We start from the raw sequence: 20,903 nt of genomic DNA, 5'->3' as shown, positions 1-20,903 counted from the left end.
ACATGATTTGGAAACAAGTGGAGCGTGTTCAGTGTATCTGGCTGGGCGTGTGTTTTGTGTGGGAGAGTTTGACGGGAACATTTACTGAAACTGTACAGGAGCTCAGAGGAGAGCGTGGGGATGAACGCAGGCAGGAGCGACAGAGGGAACTGAGAGAGAACAGTAAATGAGTGGACGTGATTTGCTGTGTGTGTGTGTGTGGAGGGGACTGGTCTGGGTCTGGCGCGGTGGGGGGACAGACAGATGGTAGCACTCATTGAATAATGAGACCAATGACATCACTGCAGTCCTGTGTGTCACTCAAATGCTAATGAGAACCTTGTGGAGTGCACATGCAGGATCACACACACACTCATTTCTCCTTTTCAAGCATTTGGACACAACAGTCATCATGAGAAAGAGAACTAATGCAGTGTCCACATGTCCTCTGTCCAGTTCAAGTCAACATCCAGTAAGAGTGTGTGCGTGGTGGGTCTAATGGCCATGATGGCTGACGATCCTGAGCATCCTGATGTCTTCTTGCTGACGGACTCCGAGCATGGTGAGACACTCACACACATGCACACACACACACACACACACACACACACACACACTCAGAAAAGGAAATGACTAACACGAACAGGCAGTCAGCTCTCTGAAAACGGATGCAGTAAAAAAGGTGAACTAGGTTAGTGGAGTTTGGTTTGAATGACATCACCTGTACACATTCTCACACACTCACACACACACACACACACACACACACACACAGACCCAAACTCAGATGGTGTCCATCCCACCGAGCAGTAAGTTTAACTGTCAGGTTAAGTGTGTTAATGCACAAATACACAAATGCATACACACAAAATCCAGTCGCCTCTGTCCTGAACTTTTCCACTGTGACTTTATTTTTATTTTACTGGGCGGGCCAAAGTCAAGTCAGGCTTGAGCCATCTTTCCAGATTGCTGAGAAAATGAGAGACTTGGCATCTCACAGTGTTTGTCTTCGTTCCCTAGGCAACACCTACAAGTTCCAGGCAGGGAACAAAATGAACGCTTCGCTCTGGTTCAAACATCTGAGTGCTGCCTGTCAGAGCAATAGGCAACAGGTATGGAGCCGCATTAACACTCACACACTCGCAGACAAAAGCACAGACACACACACACACTCGCTGTTCGTTTAATTTTTTTTTTCCAAGCCTCGCCATTTTTTTTTCTCTCAGGTGCCAGCCAATCTGATGTCATTCGAGTGAGCGTCGCTGAGGAGTGTGACTGATTGACTGTGCAAAGGAGAGAGGGATGAGGAAAAAGTCGAGGAGGATGAGGAGGAGTATCGACTCAGTAGTGGGAGCTTTCACTGCCATGAGCCCTGACCGCTGACTCTCCAATTCTAGCCCCGGCCTCACTGCAGCCTCACCTGCCACCACTGCCTTAACCAGAGTACCCTGTGTGTGTGTGTCTGTGTGTCTGTGTGTCTGTGTGTCTGTGGATGGAAGTGACTGTATGTACTGACTACTGAACAAGGACCTGCACCACTGCTCCTGTCTCCCATTTGCTCTGCGTGTCTTTTGTTTTTACTGTTCAGCACTTCAGCGGAGCCATTCGACTTCTCCTCTCCTCTCTCGTAGGCAGGCTGTCCTCTGATGGACAGGAATAATCCTCTCCTTTTTTTCCTTCTTTTTTTAAGGGGTTAACTATTTTTATTTGTGTCCCCGTCATGCTCGAATGCAAGTTTCCCGCCTTTTGATCGGCTGGACACACAATCACAACGTGCACACTCACATCGGACTAACCCCTTGGACTTTAAAGGGTTTGAAAACACTTGTTTTTTTTGTTGTTTTTTTTTACATACTGAGTTCACACTTCCAACACTGTCTGTCTCATCATTCACTTGAGTTGGCTTGGAGTCACAGGATCATTTACATGAACCACACACTCTCACACACACGCACACACACAGGCCTATTTGATTGCATCGATGTAAATGTAAGGGCTCTGATTCGCAATCGATTCCAGCAGAAACAATTCCCACACTTCCTGAATGTGTCTAGTTTTTATTACAGGACTTATTACAGCGCCCCTGTTTTGTCATATACTCGCAAAGTGTTCTGTGCGTATGTGTGCGTGTTTGTATAGGAGGGGCAGGGATGGGAGGGCAAATGTTTGCTTAAATGACAGTAATCTTGTCTGTGTTCCACATAGGTACGATAGTCCCAGAATCTAAGCTACGATGTGTACACAGTTGGTTAGACATGAGTTAACCTTTTTACGAGCCTGTGTTTTTGTGTTCTCCAGTGTCGTCTGCTCTCCGCTCAGAAAAGTGGCGCTTGGTTCACCAGACTCACTCACACACACAAACACACACTCAACACTAAAGACTTGAAACTGTGAAAGAGTCCAAGAGAGAGCGCAACGAGAGCTCATAACACGATTTTATCTCCTATTCTTCTTGTTGCTTAATATGGTTAGAGCATCTGGTCTGGAGCAGACATTCAAAGCTACCTGGAGCCATAAAGAGTCTATTTTAAATCTTGGTAATGTTTTGTGTTGCTAGGTTGTTTTTTGTTGTTTTTTTTTTTTTTGAGAGGGTTGGTGCAGTTCACAGTATTACCATGTAGTAGATGATTGCACGTCACTGTAGTTTTGTCTGTTACATTTGAATGTTACATTTTTATGTTTGTTTTTCCTTACGTACATGTGAATTTTATTTTGTTTCTATTTTTTTCTATTATTATTCTATTAACTAGAACCCAGATGAATTGTAGGCCCTAACCGTATTATACATCTGATTTGGGATAGCATAAGCACCTTGGTTGTAATTAGTGCCAAGTTATGAAACGTCACTTTTTTTCTTCAGGTTAATGAAACGTTCGGACAGACAAAGTTAGTATGGGCATGTTCAGCGGGAAAAACCTGGGATCTACAGTTTCCACCGTGCATCACAGATGCTTCAAGGTGCCACAAATAGACTATTACTGTTTGACTTCATTGGGAGCAAATCACATCCAATGAACAAACGCCAACCGGATGATGGCTATGACAATGATGGGAGCTTTTTGCCCAGTTCATCAAATTCTAATGTCCTTTTTAAAAACGTCTGTTTACATTGAATGTTTACACAATCTTTTGCCCAAAATCACAATCCTTTCATTGCTCTACGTGTACTTTATAAACCCTAGGAAGCATATTACAGTGTGTAGAAACAAATGTCCCACCAGTCAGTGGGGAATATTAAGTTGGGAGTTAGTTTCAGGTTGTCGATGAAGGAGAGGTGAATATATTCACACTGGCAGCACTGGATCCCCTCTGAAGTGCTTCAGTCCAGCCAGCACAGGCACACTGATGAATTGAAACTGTCCTCAACACAATATACACGTCAACAATTCAACTTTATAGGTCAGGTGAACATTACAAACGAAAACATCGGTGATTTAGTGCCCATAAATAGATACAGTCCTTTTTTACATTAATAAAGGAGAGATGGTGGTGGATGAACCTGTGGACAGGCATATGTAATGCAGTATGTGTGCATTTGTATGCCTATGCATTCTTCTCTATTTTTTCTAAAACGTTCTAATTCAAGCCAGATAGGCAGTCCCCCGAGGCTGCCACACTGCTGAGGAGCGGAAGTTACCAGCTACCTAATTCTCTGTGTGACTGACCGCCAGCTCCTGCCCCGACGCCACGCTGGCTCATGTTGTAGTAGAAGTGTGAAGAAAGGAGGACTCGTGAACGAATGAGAAGTGGAAACGCTACTCATCTGCGTCCACTGAAAGAGCTCTTTGCTGCATAATGGAGGAGAGACCGTTTGAAGTGACAAAATCCCGGAGCTGAAGCACTGTGGCGGCCGATTGTTGCCGGTGTTTGAAACTTATTGGCTGGCCGGGGACAAAGTCCGCGAATTAAATAAGTGACGTGTGAGACAGAGGTTGGGGTTAAGCAAGAATTGAAGCGGTCTCAAAAACTGATGAAAGGATTGTAAACAGGAGTAGCTGAGATGTAAACAAACCCAGTGTCAACAAGACGGTCAGCATCCCCTTCACATTTCCCTCTGTTTGCTTTATCTGGTGTTAACTGAGACCACTGAAAGAAAAAGACTGATGAGACTGATGTGGATTTCTGAGTTACAAGTTTTATACCCAACCAGACTATTTAGGGGCATCTTGGAAGGTTTATTCAAATTGATTTGGGTTTAACAATCTTTCCCTCTTGGAAAAACCCAGATCAAGACGAGTGTTTTTTTTTGTGAGGTTTTCCTCACTGTAACCTGAGTTTACATCAATTTCATTTTTTTACTATCATTTCTGTACAGTGTGTGGTCAAAATAATGGAAGCACATGTTTCATTTTGGGATGTTTTGTGGTTTTAATACGCTAATTTCTTGGATTTCAAAGCCGATTGCTATGAACATGTTGACTGCCGTCACCGTCTATTTTGGGATGAGAGTGGGAAAACTCAAATGTGGAGCACTCCTCATTTAACATGTTTTTTGGTTATTACAAAGTAACTTGATGCTACGCTTGAAAATTCCCCTTCTATGGCAAGAGTTCATGTTGTTTCCTTTAAAATGACCACACCGTCTACAGATGCACAAATTGCCCTAACTGTTTTGAGTGAATCTGCCTTCTGACTTCATTCTTTTTAAAGGCCCTGACAGTTGAGATGAAGTGTTTTCAGTGCACTCATACGATGTGTCACTCCTCTGGTTCGGTGAAGAAGCTGAATCAATGTGAATCTGTGCCTCCTGTGCTCTGGACAGGCATCGATCACTGTTTACCAAGGACATCGACAACAACCTCCGTTTAGGGTGATGTGAAAATGACCTTTGACCTTCACCTTTTACCTGGCTCTGTGTGTGTCCCCCTCTGTCTGCCCCTGTCATGACTGTGGCGAGCGCTGTGACCTCACTGCTGAGTGATGCGCCGCATGATGTGAAGACTGAGAACCAATAAACACTCTGCCCTTTTTTTACTCCACACATCGGCTCATTGCTCTGTTCAAGATTGTGTGTGTGTGTGTGTGTGTGTGTGTGTGTGTGTGTGTGTGTGTGTGTGTGTGTGTGTGTGTGTGTGTGATTGCATCAGTAATCTTAATATGGTTCAATACTAATTAAATACTGATCAGTTCCAGTCTTTTTCAAGCTGCCTTTTAAGTTTTTGCAGAGCAGCAGGGATGATCGAGAGCTACTATACTGTCGAACTGCTGTCGAAGGGATTTCTCCTGCAGAGTCAATTCATTTTCTTTAATGGTGTCAGTACTTTATTCCCAACATTCCCAAAATATAATCCAAAAATCTACTTTTCTTAAATTTGATAACAAAACACCAAGAAAGCAATTACCTTAACTCTGATTGCTTTAATTGTATTGGCTTTTTTTTTTTCTGCCAGTGATGTATGGTAATGAAGCATTACTTCACCAGGCTGCAGTTGCACTCAGAGGCAGGGCAGATGTTGGCTTTGTAGCACTAATAAAATAGAACAGCTGCAGGTTCATTTGCAGTGAGGGAAGGAAAACATTACTTATGCAGATTTGTCACCTAAACTTGGCAAATGTAGCACTAGTACTGTAACATAGTAAATATAATAGCAAGCAATGCTCCTTCTATTTAGTGCAATTTTAAAAGGCTAGTGGTGTTTAAAAAAAAACAAACTAAAGTAAAATCAGATCAGATGGGGGGTTTGAAAGATGAAGCTGTTTCAACAGGATAGGAAATACCTTTGTATATTATTCAAATGAAACGATGTGGATAGTAATAATTAGTCAAAAGAAGTTTTGAACCACTGTGGTGAGCTTCAGCATTATGGTTGTTTTTCTATAGGAGTGTGTTGTTATTGAGCCACGTGCGGACGTACCCACAGTGCACCGCTGTCACCTGGCGGCCACCTGGGGCACGTGCAGGAGGAGGAAGTGTGTGAGGAGTGGACACGGCAGGCCAGAGAAGGAGCCGAAGGAGAAGGGCGGAGGAGAGCGAGCCACCGGGGGGATTGACAAAATGATAAAGCACCGTGACTTTTAGCAGCAGGACAGGTTATTATATTTAACCTGAATACCGCAGGACTTTACCGACACTCGGCAACAAGCTGCTTCAGCGAACGGCCATAAGGTAAGTGAGCTCTACGGGCAGCCAGTAAAAACAACAGACGACGTAGCCTTACCGTAGCTAGCCTCGGCTAATTTCCTCAGCAAGGTGTACAGCTGGCTAAGCAGCTAGCTCTGCCGTGACAGATGTGACCAAATCGTTGCAGATACGCTGACCAGATGAGACAAGTAACACAAGGGTCACCGTGGGAGACAGCATCTTAGCAGCGCCACCAGCGAGAGGTTTTAGGGGCTTTAATGTTGTCAGCGACGGCCAAGCGTTTGCCCACTGGTGTTTCAAAAAAAAAAAAAAAGGCAGCAACATTATGAAAGACCGATTGTGTGGTAGAAGCGGTTGCCTGCGTGGCCAAACCTGTGTCGGCAGAGCTGAGCCCTTATTTACAGGATGCTAGCCTGCTAATGACTAGCTTGTTGCTGTTGTGTTGATAACGTCCGCAAACGTACATTAACGGCAGAGTCGGTTAGCTAGCTGCCAGCAGACATTTAACATCACTACGGTGATTAAAACGCTCCCAACACCGCCCAAGGCCTCATGTCTCTGCTCTTTTTCTAAATGTGTTTAGTTTGAGCACAAAGCTGTGTACTTAGAGGGACTCCATTTCTCTTTCTGCATGGTTAAGTTAGCAGGCAGAGGGCTGTGCTGGGTCCACCACCTCCTCTGACCTCCTCTGCACCACCATCACCTCCTCCCCGGGAGCAGACAGGCAGGGTCAATTACAACACCAGTGCTGGGGAGGTACACCACAGCTACCTGTAACAACCTGTAAGTTTCTCTGCCGTGGATGTGGCCGCACAGCCTCCAGCAGCACTTACAGCTAACAGCCAGAGTGAGCTGTGCTGCTCATTTTGCTCTCAGCACGCTTTTTGATGCACAGACACACACACACACACACACACACACACACACACACACACGTTTACACGGATGAGACTGTGTCATCCAGATGTAGTTAAAAATGCTGGACGGGCTTCAGCTGTGCTGCAGTACTGGGTCATCGTCTGTCCTGAGGGTAAACAAGCGAGAGGGGCGGAGAATCAATCAGTTTTCTCTTCACCCATTATTGATGATACATTTTTCATCTCTCTCTCTTTCTCTTCCCCTATCCAGTTCTCTCCTGTCTCCCAGCCGTCTCTCATTTCTGTCTCTCTCCCTCCAGGTGACGGCCCGTTTGCTCAGATTGTAGTTCCAGGAGAAAGGCAGCAAGGCTCCCGTCCTTCAGAGGAGTTTGTCTGACGTTGGAGGGCGACTGGGAGTTTAAGGGGCCATGCATCAGGGGTGAGGGGGGGATTTGCTGCGGGGGACACACACAGCGTCGGGTGAGGAGGGGGTCGGGGCTGGTCGGTGTGGAGATGAAGCTCAAACAGCGCATGGTGGTGGTGTGTGCCGTGCTCCTCCTGCTGGGCCTGGCCAAGATCTTCCTGCTGGATGGAGGCGAGGGCTCCGCAGCCAGCCGACGGGACCTCAGAGCATTTCGCAAGGTCAGGGTACCAGTCAGTTATTCTACAAAATATAAAAAAACAACATGGTGGAGACCAATAAAGTAGGATGCACACGACTCTAACTGGCTATAGCTGGTATAAAGTCATGCTCAACAGTGCCAGTGAGCATACACAGACTCGTATATGCCGATATCATCACACACACTGTCATTATCACCCACCTCTAACAGATGGAAGCTGGCCTTACTCTGTCTCGGGGAGCTCGCCTTACCCATACCCTTCAGTCTCCGTGGGAAATAGCAAGCCAGTGGGTGGGCCCGAGAGAGGTGTACCCCGAGGAGACCCCAGAGCTGGCTGCTGTGCTCACCTCCCTCAGCACTGCCAGGATAGAGCGGGCAGATGTGGGCTATAAGGGCACGCAGCTCAAAGCCCTGCTGGTGCTGGACGGGGGACAGAAAGTGGTCTTCAAACCCAAGAGGTCAGCTTTGTAAAAAAAAAAAAAAAAAAAAAGAATGGGATTACAATATTACACAGTATTTTATGCTTATGGGTGATTAGGATTACTTATTTTTGTCCCACCCACCCTTCCTCAGATATAACAGAGACTACGTGGTGGAAGGCGAGCCATACGCAGGATATGACAGACACAACGCAGAGGTGGCTGCTTTTCACCTGGACAGGTGTGTAAACATAATTATTGTAGTGTTGGACTTTCATCCTCTTTGATTAGCTAGTGGAGCAGAGCTACTGTGTAATAATGTTGCACTGACATGTCCCGTCGCTCTGTCCTCTCTGCAGGATCCTGGGGTTCAGGAGAGCCCCTCTAGTGGCAGGGAGATATGTCAACCTGCGAACAGAGATCAAGCCTGTGGCCACGGATCAGCTGCTGAGCACCTTCCTCATGCAGGGTGAGAATCGGTCTGTCCTTCCGTCTTCGCTCACACCTCTCAAATAACTTCATAGTAGGAAGGAAGAGTGTTTGTGGACATCCCAGAGTGTGTGTGTGGTGTTACTGTATGAATGACTTCTCTTGCTTCTGACTCATCGGCCCTCTTCGTCTCTAAATCTTATCTGAGTTTTCACTCTTCACTCTCCGTGTCCCTCAGCTTTCCTGTCTTTTTTTCCCCTGCCTTTCAGTCAGTACACTAGACCAGCATACATCCTGCCAAATCTTGTTTGCTCAAGGTGGGGCCCCTTACAGCTGATAGATGGTTGTGCTTTTGACAAACACACAGAAGAGAGTTGAAACCATAGATAAAGAGATTTTGATACTCTTCTTGGATGGATTTTCCTCTGTTATATGGCGCTTTTCCACTAGCACCTACTAGGCTCGACTTGACTCGACTCGGTCTTTAGGGTTTTCCATTAGGTGATAGTACCTGTTATCAGGTACTTTTTAACTACCTACTCGGCTGGGGTTCCAAGCGAGCTGAGTGGAGCCGAAAACGTGACATCAAAATACTGCAGGCCACTGATTGGCCAGGGAGTTACATCACTGGATGAGTCATGACAGCGACTCGTTCACAAGAATCAAACCCGCCGTTTTTAAAACCCTGGCAACAGTTTTTTATTATTTCTGTGAACGAGGTAAATGGCTACACGCAAACCAAACACTCCATGTCCGTAGTTGTGTTGTGTTTGTGTCGCATACCAAGTACGCCACTGGAGTTTCAAGCCACCTTGCTATGACGACCCAATTGTAATAGAAAACGACCCGAGTCGAGTCGAGTCGAGTAGAGTAGTGCTAAAACTGTGAAATGGAAAAGCGCCAATAGATAGAGTGAAGATACGGGGAGGAAAATTTTATTGCAAACTAATAATGATGGAACATTCCTGCAACACATACTATCTTCACTGCAGGGGAACTCCAGCATGCTTTACACATAAAGGTCATTTCACCAGTAACAGGGAGAGCTGCTCAACTCAATCTTATGTGGCTGTGAATGAGTCCTCTGACGTGTGAAAAAATAACCCCGATGAGGTCAGTGGGGGTTGTTTTCTCACCTTTGCCACTTTCAATGCTGCAAATTTATTACAGAAAGGATGCGCTACAAACTGGGGGCATGAGGTTTGAAAGATACGGGCATTTACCAGGCACAGAGGTTTTAAAGATAATATAAAGGTATGGGAAATGTAGGACTCAGTGGTTTTTTTTAGAGCCTGACTCAAACAAAGGGCCAATCTTCAGGCCTCTGCTGCTTTGATTCTGACCAGTCTTGCTTTGATGTGTAAAGTCGGTGGAATTCCCCTTTAAAGCAGCAATCTATGACTTTCCGCTTGATCAGCAATCTGTAAGACTGGTACATATCTATTGAAGTTATTTTTAGAATTGCAGCGATTCATTAGTTTAGCAACAGAAAATTAAATGACAACTACTTTGATTCTCAATTAATTGTATTTCCAGCAAAGATGGCAAATGTTTGACGGCTCCGGCGTCTCTAGCGTGAGGATTTGTTGCTTTTCCTTTTCCTTGCATAGTAAATGGGATTGTTTGGGAATATTTTGAACCGTTGACCTGACAAAACAGGGCATTTCATGATGCCACCCTGGGGTCTAGGAAAGTGAGATTTTGAATTTTTTTTAATGATTATTTTCTGATGATTAGTCAACCAAACAATGAATAAAACATGATTGTCAGATTAGTCTGTAATGAAAATAATCATTAGTTGCCAATAGTTAGTTGTGAAAATCATTATTAACGAGTTCTTGGTTTCGTCAGTTGGACAGGTGGCAACCACACTACTCAGTAGCCCAGCGTGGACGGCACCTCGAACTACCATCAAGTCAGCTTTTCACTTAATGTTGTTTTAATGAAAAACATGTCAGATGTCACTGTTAAAGGTGAAGCTTGTCATGTGACCACTTCTCGTCTTTGCTGTCTCACTTTTCCTGTCGTTCGCCCACGTCTTAATATTGTTGCCATTGTGGCTTTCTCACCTTCACATTTCAGAGTTAATTCAGAAGTAATTTAGTTTGTGAGTGCTGATTCAGTAGCACATGGGATGGTTGTCTTGGAAAAAGATCTGTGGCTTATGCTGCAGATCTGAAGTTTTCACCTGCAGCTGCACCATATCTTTCACTACATAAGCGTGACCTCAGTTACTTCTTCCCATCGTTTGCTGATTTGATCGTGTGTTTTTTTTGACTGCTCAAATGCTTCGGTCAGTATTATTATTATTCGGTCACTATTTTGTATTTGTCTCGTAGGGTTCTGACAAGTGAGACTGTGACGTCTTGACTGAAGCACTAAGCGTTGTATTTTCTCAGGTGCTTTCTTTTAAGGTGGTTTAATATGTTTGTTGTGTTACCTCCAGAAGAGTCTGCTGTTCCCTGACAGACTTGACAGATTAACTTGGCTTGGGACATTCTGTGTAACCAAACCATTCCCATACCACTGATAATGAGTTCTTTTTTGGCACATCCATCATGCCACTAGTTGTAACTCACCCAAGGAGGAGCAACATGAAATTATTAGTCCAGTCAGCCTAGCCATCGAGTTTTCCACATCACTGTATTGGTTTGTTCACAGCCACTAGTCAACGACACTGTCAAGTTTGGAAACAGAAGTAAGAGACCATTAAATACCACGATCTGTATGATTTTCCTGAAAAGTAGATTGTAGACGCCTTAAAGATCGATCTGAAATCATCAGAAGATCACAAGGTTTGGTTTTCTCTGTCTATGTTTTTAAGTATCTGATATCTGAGATTTCTACCATCACCACAATAAAACCTCAATGGGAGTGAATCGAATTCATGTTTTGCTGCTCCCAACCTGGAAACGTGACAACTGAAAATTCAGAAGTACAGTTTCTAGAAAATGTGTTTCCCATCACTGTGTATTAATACACAGACCTCACTGTCAACAGTTTTAAAGGGCACTGCTTTCAACCCTGCAAACTATTCTAACCATTAGTTTCGTGAGAAAATATACTCTTTTTGCAGTGTGGGTCAATCAAACCATTAAAGCTGCATTAACAACCAGAGTTCACACTGAGTTCACACTCAGACACTCGCCAACTCTTTCCAAGGGATTTAATAGCCACAACCCAAACCCTCATATACGATCGATGTCTCATCACTTATGAGAGTCTCACCAACATCATTCAAAGTTCCACAAACTTGACATTGACATGATGTGATATTAGTTGCAAGGCTCATGTAATACTATGTTTGTTTTTTTTAGTGGGGTCTTGTAATATTATAACAGCACATGGGAAATCTGAGGGCTTTGAAAATAAATGAACCAAACAAACTGAACCAGGATTATTCTTTTATGAAGCCAACTGCCTGCCTGCCTGCCTGCCTGTCAGGTCCAGTTAAAGAATTGAACATCAGACATCAAGCACAGATCACACGGATTCACAGTGAAGAAAGCAAACATGTAAAGACAGAAGTGAAATATTCACGGCCACAAAGCAGCACATATTTATTGTTTGTTTTTATACCCGTTTTTACTTGTTGTTTTGCACTTTTATTTGTATTTTGTACGGCGACCTTGAGAGCCTTGAAAGGCGCCCTAAATAAAATGTATTATTATTATTATTATTATTACCACTGAAAATGAAATATTACAGCAAAAGGTGAACGGACTCATTGCAATTAAACAAAGCAAAAGGACAATAGTCAAGGTCTGAACTCACTGCCACCTACAACATCTCTCCTTAATTATTTGTATCTGTTGTCAATAGTTTGTGTGGTAAGTGTCTTGTTCCAAAGGTCGAGATCCTCCAAGAGGAAACTTTGTTTCCTTTCATGCACCACACAGTTAAATTCAGTGCTCCCCTTTCATCACAACGCTCCTTTTCATGGCTGTATTTGTCAGTGGCACAGTGCAAAGCTCATACTATAGATTAGTTTTTTTTCCTGCCGTACAGCAATAACTCCAGTCTGCTGTCGGCCCATGAAGCAGCCTTGGAGGCGTTCAGTGGATTTCTGCTCTTCAGTAGACTGAACTAAAGAAGATCCTCAGGGGCTGCCCTGTGTTGTCTCCACGCTAAATGAATGCTGAAATTCTTTTAATCATTCAACAAAAATTAACCAGCGGCTAGTTTCATATATGACTAATCATTTCAGTAAATTATAATTAAAGTAAAAACTAGTGGCCCTTTGTGTTTCATGTGACTGTACATGAGGTACTTGGATTGTTTAGGACATATAGGGGGAAGCAGACGTCACTGCTGATGGTCTTTTATGTTAAATATTCTATCAATAAAAGGTTTGTCAATGAATTCGTAATGTCTAAGAAATAAAACCTTCAAATCTAATTTTTGTCTCTGTACATTAAATAACCATGATAATGTGAAATGTTAGTGGAGCAGAAAGCACAGGTGGATGGTGATATCTCTGTCCCTTAGGGAATCTTTCTGTAGCAGCTCGTTTCTTTAGTGAGCTACTTTCTGCTCTGTTGTGTAACGTTTTCACATTGATGTCACATGGATGTGTGTGTGTTTGATTCATTATCTGTTGGTGAGGTGGAGTGTGCACATAACGGGAACACATCTCTTTGTTCACAGGCGGCTTCATACTGGGCCTCCTTACGATGCCGTGTCTGCATCTCTGCATGGTTTCCAGTTTGGGTTATTTGGGTTTATTTTCATGGGTACTTTGTTTCTCTCTCCAGGTAATAATACATGTTTCTATGGAAAGTGTTACTACTGTCGGGAGAGCGAGCCAGCCTGTGCAGAGGGAGAGATAATGGAGGGATCACTAACCCTTTGGCTGCCAGATGTCTGGCCGTTGCAGAAGCACAGACACCCTTGGGGACGCACATACAGAGAGGGGAAACTGGCCAGGTGGGTGTTGATTTGAATCAAAACAGGATTTCCGTATTTTTTTTTTTCTTAGTTTTTAAAGCCAAGAAATATCCAATGACTTGACTGAGTTTTATCAGAAGGAAATGGAAATTATGCTGATCATCAGTCTCCTCCACCTCCTCCTGTATTCTGAGAAAAGCTTCCTGGGGTGGGAGGGTCACTGAAGGGGGGGCTGATGATATAACCGGAGTGATAAATGATGTCCATCATCAGGTGCTGTGGTGTCTGTCTGTGCAGCAGAGTTAATATTTCTGTTAAATAAAAACTAGTTTTTTTTAATAATAAAACTAATAAAAAAGATAGCATTTTTACAATTATCTGAGTTGTTGGTGTTTGAATCCCACTCTTTTCATGCGGTGCATTTTCAAAAACGTGATTTGAAATTGCATTTGTCAAACCCGATCAGTCAGATAAATAAAAAATGAACACACAGGCTGCCAAGGAGGCTTCTTCCTTACTATTCTAGGCAGATATGATACGTGTGGGTGAGATGACATAATGTAAGCTGATAAGACAGAGGTGTCATCAGTTCCATTCAGGCTCAGGTGGGATTCTTTGGGAACTCGAAACTTTGAATTTGTTAAAGCTTCATTAACTGCAAAGCTGAAGGATTTTTTTCTCCAATTTTTTTTACATTTGTCAATTCATCAGGTGATAGTAAATAAAAGAAAAAAGCTTTGCAGGGCTTCATCAGGGTTCAGTTGACCACATTCATGTGGTCATCTTAATTTAAAACAATGAACTAACTAATTAATTTCTAAATAGTATCAAAGATGTGTTTTATAAAGAACAATTACAAGGAAAAGGGGCAGCTTTCGATTAGCAGTAGTTGAATATCAAATTCCAATTAAACACTAGTGTTCATTTTTAGAGAGTTACTTTTAGAGAGAGAATAAGAGTCTTATAGTCAGTGCCCAGCGGATCAACTAAACATGCAAAAAATACAACGTATATAAAGACTGTAGTTTCTATTAAGAAATGAACGAGATGTAAGTATTTCATTGATTTTAATTGAGGCTTTTCCTTTGAGTACTATTTTACCCATAATTACTACTAAATTGTATGGTTAATACATAATTGTATGGTACATAAAATAAAACAGTACATTTCCATTTTATTCCCAATCATCATTAAATAGCTACACCAAGCAGCTTTCTGAGTGGCATTTTTTCCTCGCTTGCAAACTCAGCAAGTGTTATTCCATTGTTAAACTATGCTGACATATTTTAATCATTGCAGAGAAATATTTATTCATCACTAAGTTGGCAGAGCAGGATTTCTATAGTAGTGCATTTCATTATGTCTTGCCATAGACACTGCCTTTCTCTTACTTTGGCTCCCTCGCTTGTCATGCACGCCATCCTCATATATCATCTCACTTTTCTCTCTATCAGAGTGTAATTGTGAACGATAGCTTAAGGTGAGTATTCTGCACGTTGGTGCTCTAATAGAGGTACCACAAGGCCCTCAGCACATTATATTGACATCATCTGAGAGCACAGGCCTCGATCATGACAGTTTGCACTCGGGGGTCATTAAATATTGACCAAAAGCTGACTTTTTAGAAAAAACGTGTGAAAAACGAGTGAATTTTGACAGAATTTCACTTCAAGTCTGATTCAGCTTCTCGTCACTAAGGACACCTGCTGAGTTAAAGCTGAATATACACGCAGACGAGCTCGGCTCAGCAGCATTGATGCTGCCCACTGAGCGTTGAACATCTTCAGATTACAGAACCATATAAGCAGAGCAGGGCTATCTGGTACGACCGGTCTGCTCAGTCATCAGAGTATGAAGGCACTTTATTAAGGAACACATTTGGCTTCAGAACACGAGGGTCTTCGTCTCACCCGCTTGTGTGGAGTGCAGGAACGATGATGTAGTGATGGAGTGAACACCAAGGCCACAGAAGTGCTGTACGTGAAGAGAGTATGCCTACACACCAGGAAGTCAGCTTTCCGTCTTTCCAACGCACAAATAAAAAGATCTGATTTCAACGGATTTCTGTGTGTGTGTGTATTGATTGTCCAGGTGGGAGTACGATGAGAGTTACTGCGAAGCGGTGAAGAAAATGTCACCATATGATGCAGGGCCGAGGCTTCTGGACGTCATCGACACAGCAATATTTGATTATCTCATTGGAAACGCTGATCGGCATCACTATGAGAGTTTCCAGGACGATGGCGGCGCCAGCATGCTCATCCTGCTCGACAACGCAAAGAGGTGAGTGATAATTTGAGAGAATGGAACAAGTGAGAGCATATTTATCAAATTTCCTTAGCAGAGGTAGGTTTAATATGGCCAACAACACAAAGAAAAATGTATCAAAAAATTAGCAAAGATGTGAGTAGAAGAACAAAGACTTAAGAGTGGCACCTTCTGCCATTTTGCAACATGCCCTCTGAGGTTTTCGCTTGCATCACAAGTGTTGTGCTTTGCTACAATTCAAGTAGCATCAACTAGAGAGTCATGTGAAATTGTCATGATAAGCTGTGTGAGAAAGGAACCAAAGGAAATTGGTGTGTCTGTGCCGGGAAGAGGGCAGACATCCAGAGAGGTAACACTCAGAGGACGTCGAGTGTCGGGGGGAGGGTTCGTACCTTAGTGTCTCTACCTTAACTAATCACTGATTTAATGCACTACCACTTTTTGGGTTTGTGGTGCTCGTGGAATGCTGCAGCCGAGGTGATGACAGCACAATCACTGATAATTGTAGCTCACTTTCCAGATGAAAGCGTCAGTAAAGACCGTTCCCTAGAAATGTGTCCAACTGTTCATCTCTGTGTGTTGCTGGCTGCAGCTGCTGTGGAGTTTATATTATTTATTCTTCCCCTATTGTGCGGTGATGTTTTATTCTGCTGCTGGTTTTATAACCACGCATCGCCTGCATCACAGAACCTGTTGCTTTTTCTTTTATTTCCCAGCATCCATGCGAACAGGTTAAAGCAGCCACACGTGAGCAGCTGCAGTTCATCTGCCGCTCATCTAGAGTCTCGAGTCTTGTGTTTTTTCCACAACATGCATGTGGTTCACAATAGAAATAGACAGTGGAAATGACAGGTCATTTAATCCGTGTAGCACAATGATGCCTGTTGCAGCCATCACAGAGTCTCTCAGAGCTCTTTTTTTTAATGGATACTCGTGTTTTTTCATAAAAGACTTTTGTCTTTTTTTTAGTTAATTCAGTTGTTGGTGTGGACATCAGGGCTTGGTGGTCTCGTGTATATTTTGATATTCAATGCCTTTTGTTTTGTAACCTAAATGTGTTGTTTAATTTAACACATCATCTTATAACATTTACTTTTACTTGAATAAAATTTCTCCATGGTATTCTAGTACTCTTTACATCCCCTAACACAACATCATGAAAGTCTAATTTTGAATTTCATTTTCACTTCACTATTTCACTATTTTGACTTTTTCCAGCATGCCCACCTTTCATGAACTCGTCACCACTGAAAACGCGTAATAACTGACTCATGAACCGCCACTTCCATGAAGTCAGGGCATCGAGCCGTTAAACCCTCTTTGAAGTTATTTTGTTTTTGATTATCAAAACCAACAGTGGAAACTTTTATGTCAACTTATAATTTCAATTTCCAGAAATAATCACAGTTGGCAGGATGCGGTTAAGTGAGGTAATTTAGGACATAATGGCTGGCTTTACAGTTGAGATACCAATTTTATCATTTTCATATGTTGAATGGAAAAAAAATATTTAGCATAATTTCAATGGTCTCATGTTATGTTTTTTTTCTGTATGTTTTTGGCACAAATCAGGGATCCATATGTGAGAAGAAACAGGCTTTAAAGTTCTACCAGCAGCAGCACATTGTTGCTTCCCAGAGTTGACTCACTTCCTGAATGAGCAGACAGTCCTGCCTGTCGGTGTCACGTGGTACCAGCATTAAAGCTGGGCAATTAACCAAAAACTGATCACACTGATCATCAGTCTCTCAGTCGGTCCTGCATTAAACACAATACAGAGCAACAGAGCTAAATGTAAATACTGTTGGATAATAGCTTTGGTTAACATTAGGATGACAGGAGACGGTTTGTTCCATCAGCTCTAACACAACCATGTCATACAGCATGAGTGCGTGGCCAAGGAGGAAGATCAGGTTTGTTCCCAATACTATTCAGTGCTTTCACCACTTGTTTGTAATTTCAAATGTGCAAACTCCTTGGAGGAGCACATCAGATAAAGATAAAAGGGAAGCTGCTGTCCTAACACACATAAAATAAAAGCTCGGTTTGGGCAGCTGAAAGAGGAAATGTCCCCTCTGATTGAGTTGACTTTGCTGAGTGGATTGTGTTGTACACGTCTTGCATTTTAAAGTGTGTTTCTGCGGTGCCGTGGCCTGCAGAGTGTGGCTAATGCATTTTGACAGCCTCTCCTAACCGCAGTGCAGACAGGCTTCTGGCCTCACTTCCCTTACTTTAGTTTTTGAATGTAATTTCATTTTGTATGTGTTTTTTTGTTTGTTTTGTTTTTTTCTGTGTGCAGCTTTGGGAATGCAGCTCTGGATGAGCGAAGCATCCTGGCACCACTCTATCAGTGTTGCATGTAAGTACTCAGAAAATGATCCGATCACAATTCTTGATCATTACATTTGTATGTCCATTTATTTAAAAAAAAATATCCTGCTTCTGCTTTCTCTGTCAGGGTTCGTGTGTCCACGTGGAACAGATTAAACCTGCTGAGAAACGGAGCTCTGAGTTCAGCTATGCGCCAGGCTCTGGCGTTCGACCCCATCTACCCCGTCCTGGCTGAGCCACACCTCGCTGCCCTGGACAGGCGCCTGTCCGGGGTCATAGCGACTGTCAAGCAGTGTATGGAGGCACAGGGCCCCGACAACACTCTAATAGAGGACCGAATGAACCTGCCACATCCGTGAGGAGCAAGGGACAGGAGAGAACAGGGGAACGGGAGCAGCAAGGACACTAAACTTCCCGAGCCTGGAAAAGAGGAGCGAGGCACGGAAGGAGGCAGCGAAAGAGATGTGGATCAACAGGGTGGGGCAAACACAGCGTATTTCTTCCCCCCTCGTCTTTTTCCTCGTTTGTCACACTGATAAGACCAGCGCAGTTCTCTAAAAGGAATCGCTGGATTCAACAACATGAATGTTTTCCCAGGACTGTGGTACACTAAAGGACAGAGTCTACTGTAAGAACCCCTCCATCAGCTACTCCTGCTTTGTGCCAAATTGTCCCTCACTATCCAGCTTTGCCTGCCGAGTCAACTCAGAAGGAAGGATGGAGCTGGGGGGGGGGGTAGACACTCAAAGAAGCGGGAGGTGAAAATGAGTCATCGAAGTCTCGATGAAAGACTTCAGGCTGATTGGAGACCACAGCCTGAAAAAGTAGATTCCTGTTGAAGTAACAGGAAATGTGTTTTTTCTGTGAACTGAAATTTAACTTTAATTGGAAAGAAAGGAGAATTAACTCGGACCGACGCCACCATTGTGTACATAATTAATTAAGTAGTGACATAGAATTATGACACGAAAGAATATAAATTTGTGAATTATAATATTAAATAAACTTAAGGGCGTGTGTGTGTGTGTGTGTGTGTGTGTGTGTGTGCGCGGGTGGATGTGTGTGTGTGGAAGAGTGCCATATTGTGCCGTAATTAAGAAAGCTACTGAACATGACTGACTTGAATGGAGGGGACACAGAGGTTGGGTGTGTGGGTTCATCTTCAGCATTAAACTATGATCTATTTAATTGTGGTTCTTCTCTCAGTCATCTTTTCCCTGCCTGTTCACCACTGAAAAGCACAGAGCCTGTTTTTGAAATGTGTGTCAGTGCTGGCGACCCTACTATTAAAAAAAAAAAAAAAAAAATCCTGGTTTGATGTGGTGCAGTGTTCATGCTGGAAGGGACTTTCACTTTAGTCTTACTTTTAGTTGCTCACTTATTTTTATTTTAGTCACATTTGACCTAAGATGCCTTACAGGTCATACCTGGAACACAATGGTGATGGTTAACATGTAGTTAAGAATAGTTTTCGTCTCACTTTCTGTAAAATGTTGTTTTCTTTTTTCCAAATTTGAATCACTTCTCCTGTGCTAAATTTAGCGCATACTTTGCTCTCTTTATTCATTTACTAGTCAGCGGTCAGACCCATGTCTGGTTTCTGAGTGCCACTGCGGTCTGCACATCACTGCAAATAAATAAAACGCATGTCACATTAGATTATCTTTTTTTTTTTTTTTTCTTCGCTGATTGGTCCAGTGTTTTCTGTTGTGGTTTGCACACCTGTGTGCCCCATCCAGCTGTGTTCAAGGTGTGAGCGGCCAGACTTCAGGAGCAGCTGGCTGTAACTGTAAAGAAGGCACAACATGTCTGAATGTGGTTTATTTGTTGATTAGATCAAACTTAAAACCTGAGTTGTGCATCTGCCACTTTTTTCACAACATGCACTCTAAGGGGGCAGGCCTTTGTAAAAGGATGTGTGTGGGTTGTTGCTGATTAACCGATTGCACTTTTCCCCTACAAACTCAAATCCTTCATCTTGATGTCTGCTGAAACTGAAATACTTGGCTTGTCCTAAAAAGATCTCAATATCCCTTGAATATTTGTGACCTACGAAGAGATGTAAGTGTTGCTGCAGTACTGGAGATGGATTTCCCCATTTGAGAGTGTGCTTCTGTTACAGATCATCCTTCACCACAGGAGCAGTTCTTCATCACTTGACATTTACTTCATCTTGTTTGTGAATGCTGGCAGCTGTGGTGTCATGGCTAACGAAGAGTATACTCTTACTGTCTGATATGAGTGAGTTTTGTTGATTTTTTGCTACAACCACAGATGGGGAAACTGATGTTTGAAACCTTGTGGCAGGTCGCCCATTTCCCACATGGTGTTCGCTGTCAGCTGCCTGCTCAGCTTGCTGTCACATCCAGCCTCTCTTTGCTTATGCGTGCAACAAACCTGCTGATGTAGGGCACCTGTTTCGTTTAGAATAAGCAGGTGTTTTACTTGGGACGTGTACCAAAACATTGAAACTTTGTTGAAAACCACAGTTTTGATCATGTTGGGACTTGTCAGAGTGTCAGACAATAATTACTATTGCACTATAATTAGTGCACCATTCAGCACTTATGATTTGACTGTTAATGTGACTTTGTCCCCTCTCTTAGGATCATATATTTTGCAGTGAGCAAAGAGGAAAAAGTATACTAAAAAAAATACAACAAGGGTACTATCAACTTACTACTGTGCATCTCAGACACTAGATGTCCCTCGAGGCCGACTGACTCACTACAACAAACCCACTTTAAAGTGAGACAATGAATTCCACGTCTCCCTGTAAGAAAACTCCTTTACCATCATTAGATTGAACAGTGATTTGGCCCTCCAGAAATCAAATAAATGTTTTTGAAGTTGTGACTTGCCAAAAAAATCTGCTTCGACCCAGTTTGATAAGAGTGTTGTGCAGCACTTGGATTTAAAGGGGAATTACACAGAAGGAAAAAAACCCAAGGGAAATCATAGACTGTATAACAGGAGAGGAGGTAGCCACCGTGATGTTATCCAGTGGTTTGTGGACTGCCTTTTTTTA

The 20,903-nt window shown here is 43.0% G+C and overlaps 2 protein-coding genes across 3 annotated transcripts in view; both read left to right on the top strand.

Annotated features, from left to right (window-relative positions):
• ralgps2 (Ral GEF with PH domain and SH3 binding motif 2) overlaps positions 1–4,958 on the top strand; it is a 68,761-nt gene extending 63,803 nt beyond the window's left edge. For both annotated transcript variants that reach the window (XM_070831899.1, XM_070831898.1), the window contains 3 exons: positions 436–541; positions 1,000–1,091; positions 1,206–4,958. In XM_070831899.1, the coding sequence (XP_070688000.1) occupies positions 436–541; positions 1,000–1,091; positions 1,206–1,235 (228 nt within the window). In that variant the 3' untranslated portion in view covers positions 1,236–4,958. The remainder of the gene's footprint in view (positions 1–435; positions 542–999; positions 1,092–1,205) is intronic.
• A 2,434-nt stretch (positions 4,959–7,392) lies between these two features.
• fam20b (FAM20B glycosaminoglycan xylosylkinase) lies at positions 7,393–19,395 on the top strand. Its single transcript, XM_070832917.1, has 8 exons — positions 7,393–7,560; positions 7,752–7,999; positions 8,115–8,201; positions 8,320–8,429; positions 13,144–13,315; positions 15,368–15,559; positions 17,844–17,903; positions 18,003–19,395. Exons 1-8 carry the CDS (start codon positions 7,432–7,434, stop codon positions 18,232–18,234), a joined length of 1,230 nt encoding a protein of 409 aa, XP_070689018.1. The 5' UTR covers positions 7,393–7,431; the 3' UTR covers positions 18,235–19,395.
• Positions 19,396–20,903: the final 1,508 nt, after the last annotated feature.

The sequence above is a fragment of the Pempheris klunzingeri genome, chromosome 6, assembly GCF_042242105.1.
Source record: "Pempheris klunzingeri isolate RE-2024b chromosome 6, fPemKlu1.hap1, whole genome shotgun sequence".
Lineage (NCBI taxonomy): Eukaryota > Metazoa > Chordata > Actinopteri > Acropomatiformes > Pempheridae > Pempheris > Pempheris klunzingeri.
The sequence above is the reverse complement of the archived record's forward strand: the minus strand, read 5'-3'. Positions and strand labels throughout refer to the sequence as shown.

What these genes read in the sequence shown, in the direction of transcription:
- fam20b (XM_070832917.1), top strand. Translation starts at nt 7,432, where the DNA reads ATGAAGCTCAAACAGCGCATGGTGGTGGTGTGTGCCGTGCTCCTCCTG. An exon ending in GAGCACCTTCCTCATGCAGG is followed by an intron (nt 8,430 to 13,143) that starts GTGAGAATCGGT and finishes TTCTCTCTCCAG; the next exon opens with GTAATAATACATGTTTCTAT. An exon ending in CTGCTCGACAACGCAAAGAG is followed by an intron (nt 15,560 to 17,843) that starts GTGAGTGATAAT and finishes TTCTGTGTGCAG; the next exon opens with CTTTGGGAATGCAGCTCTGG.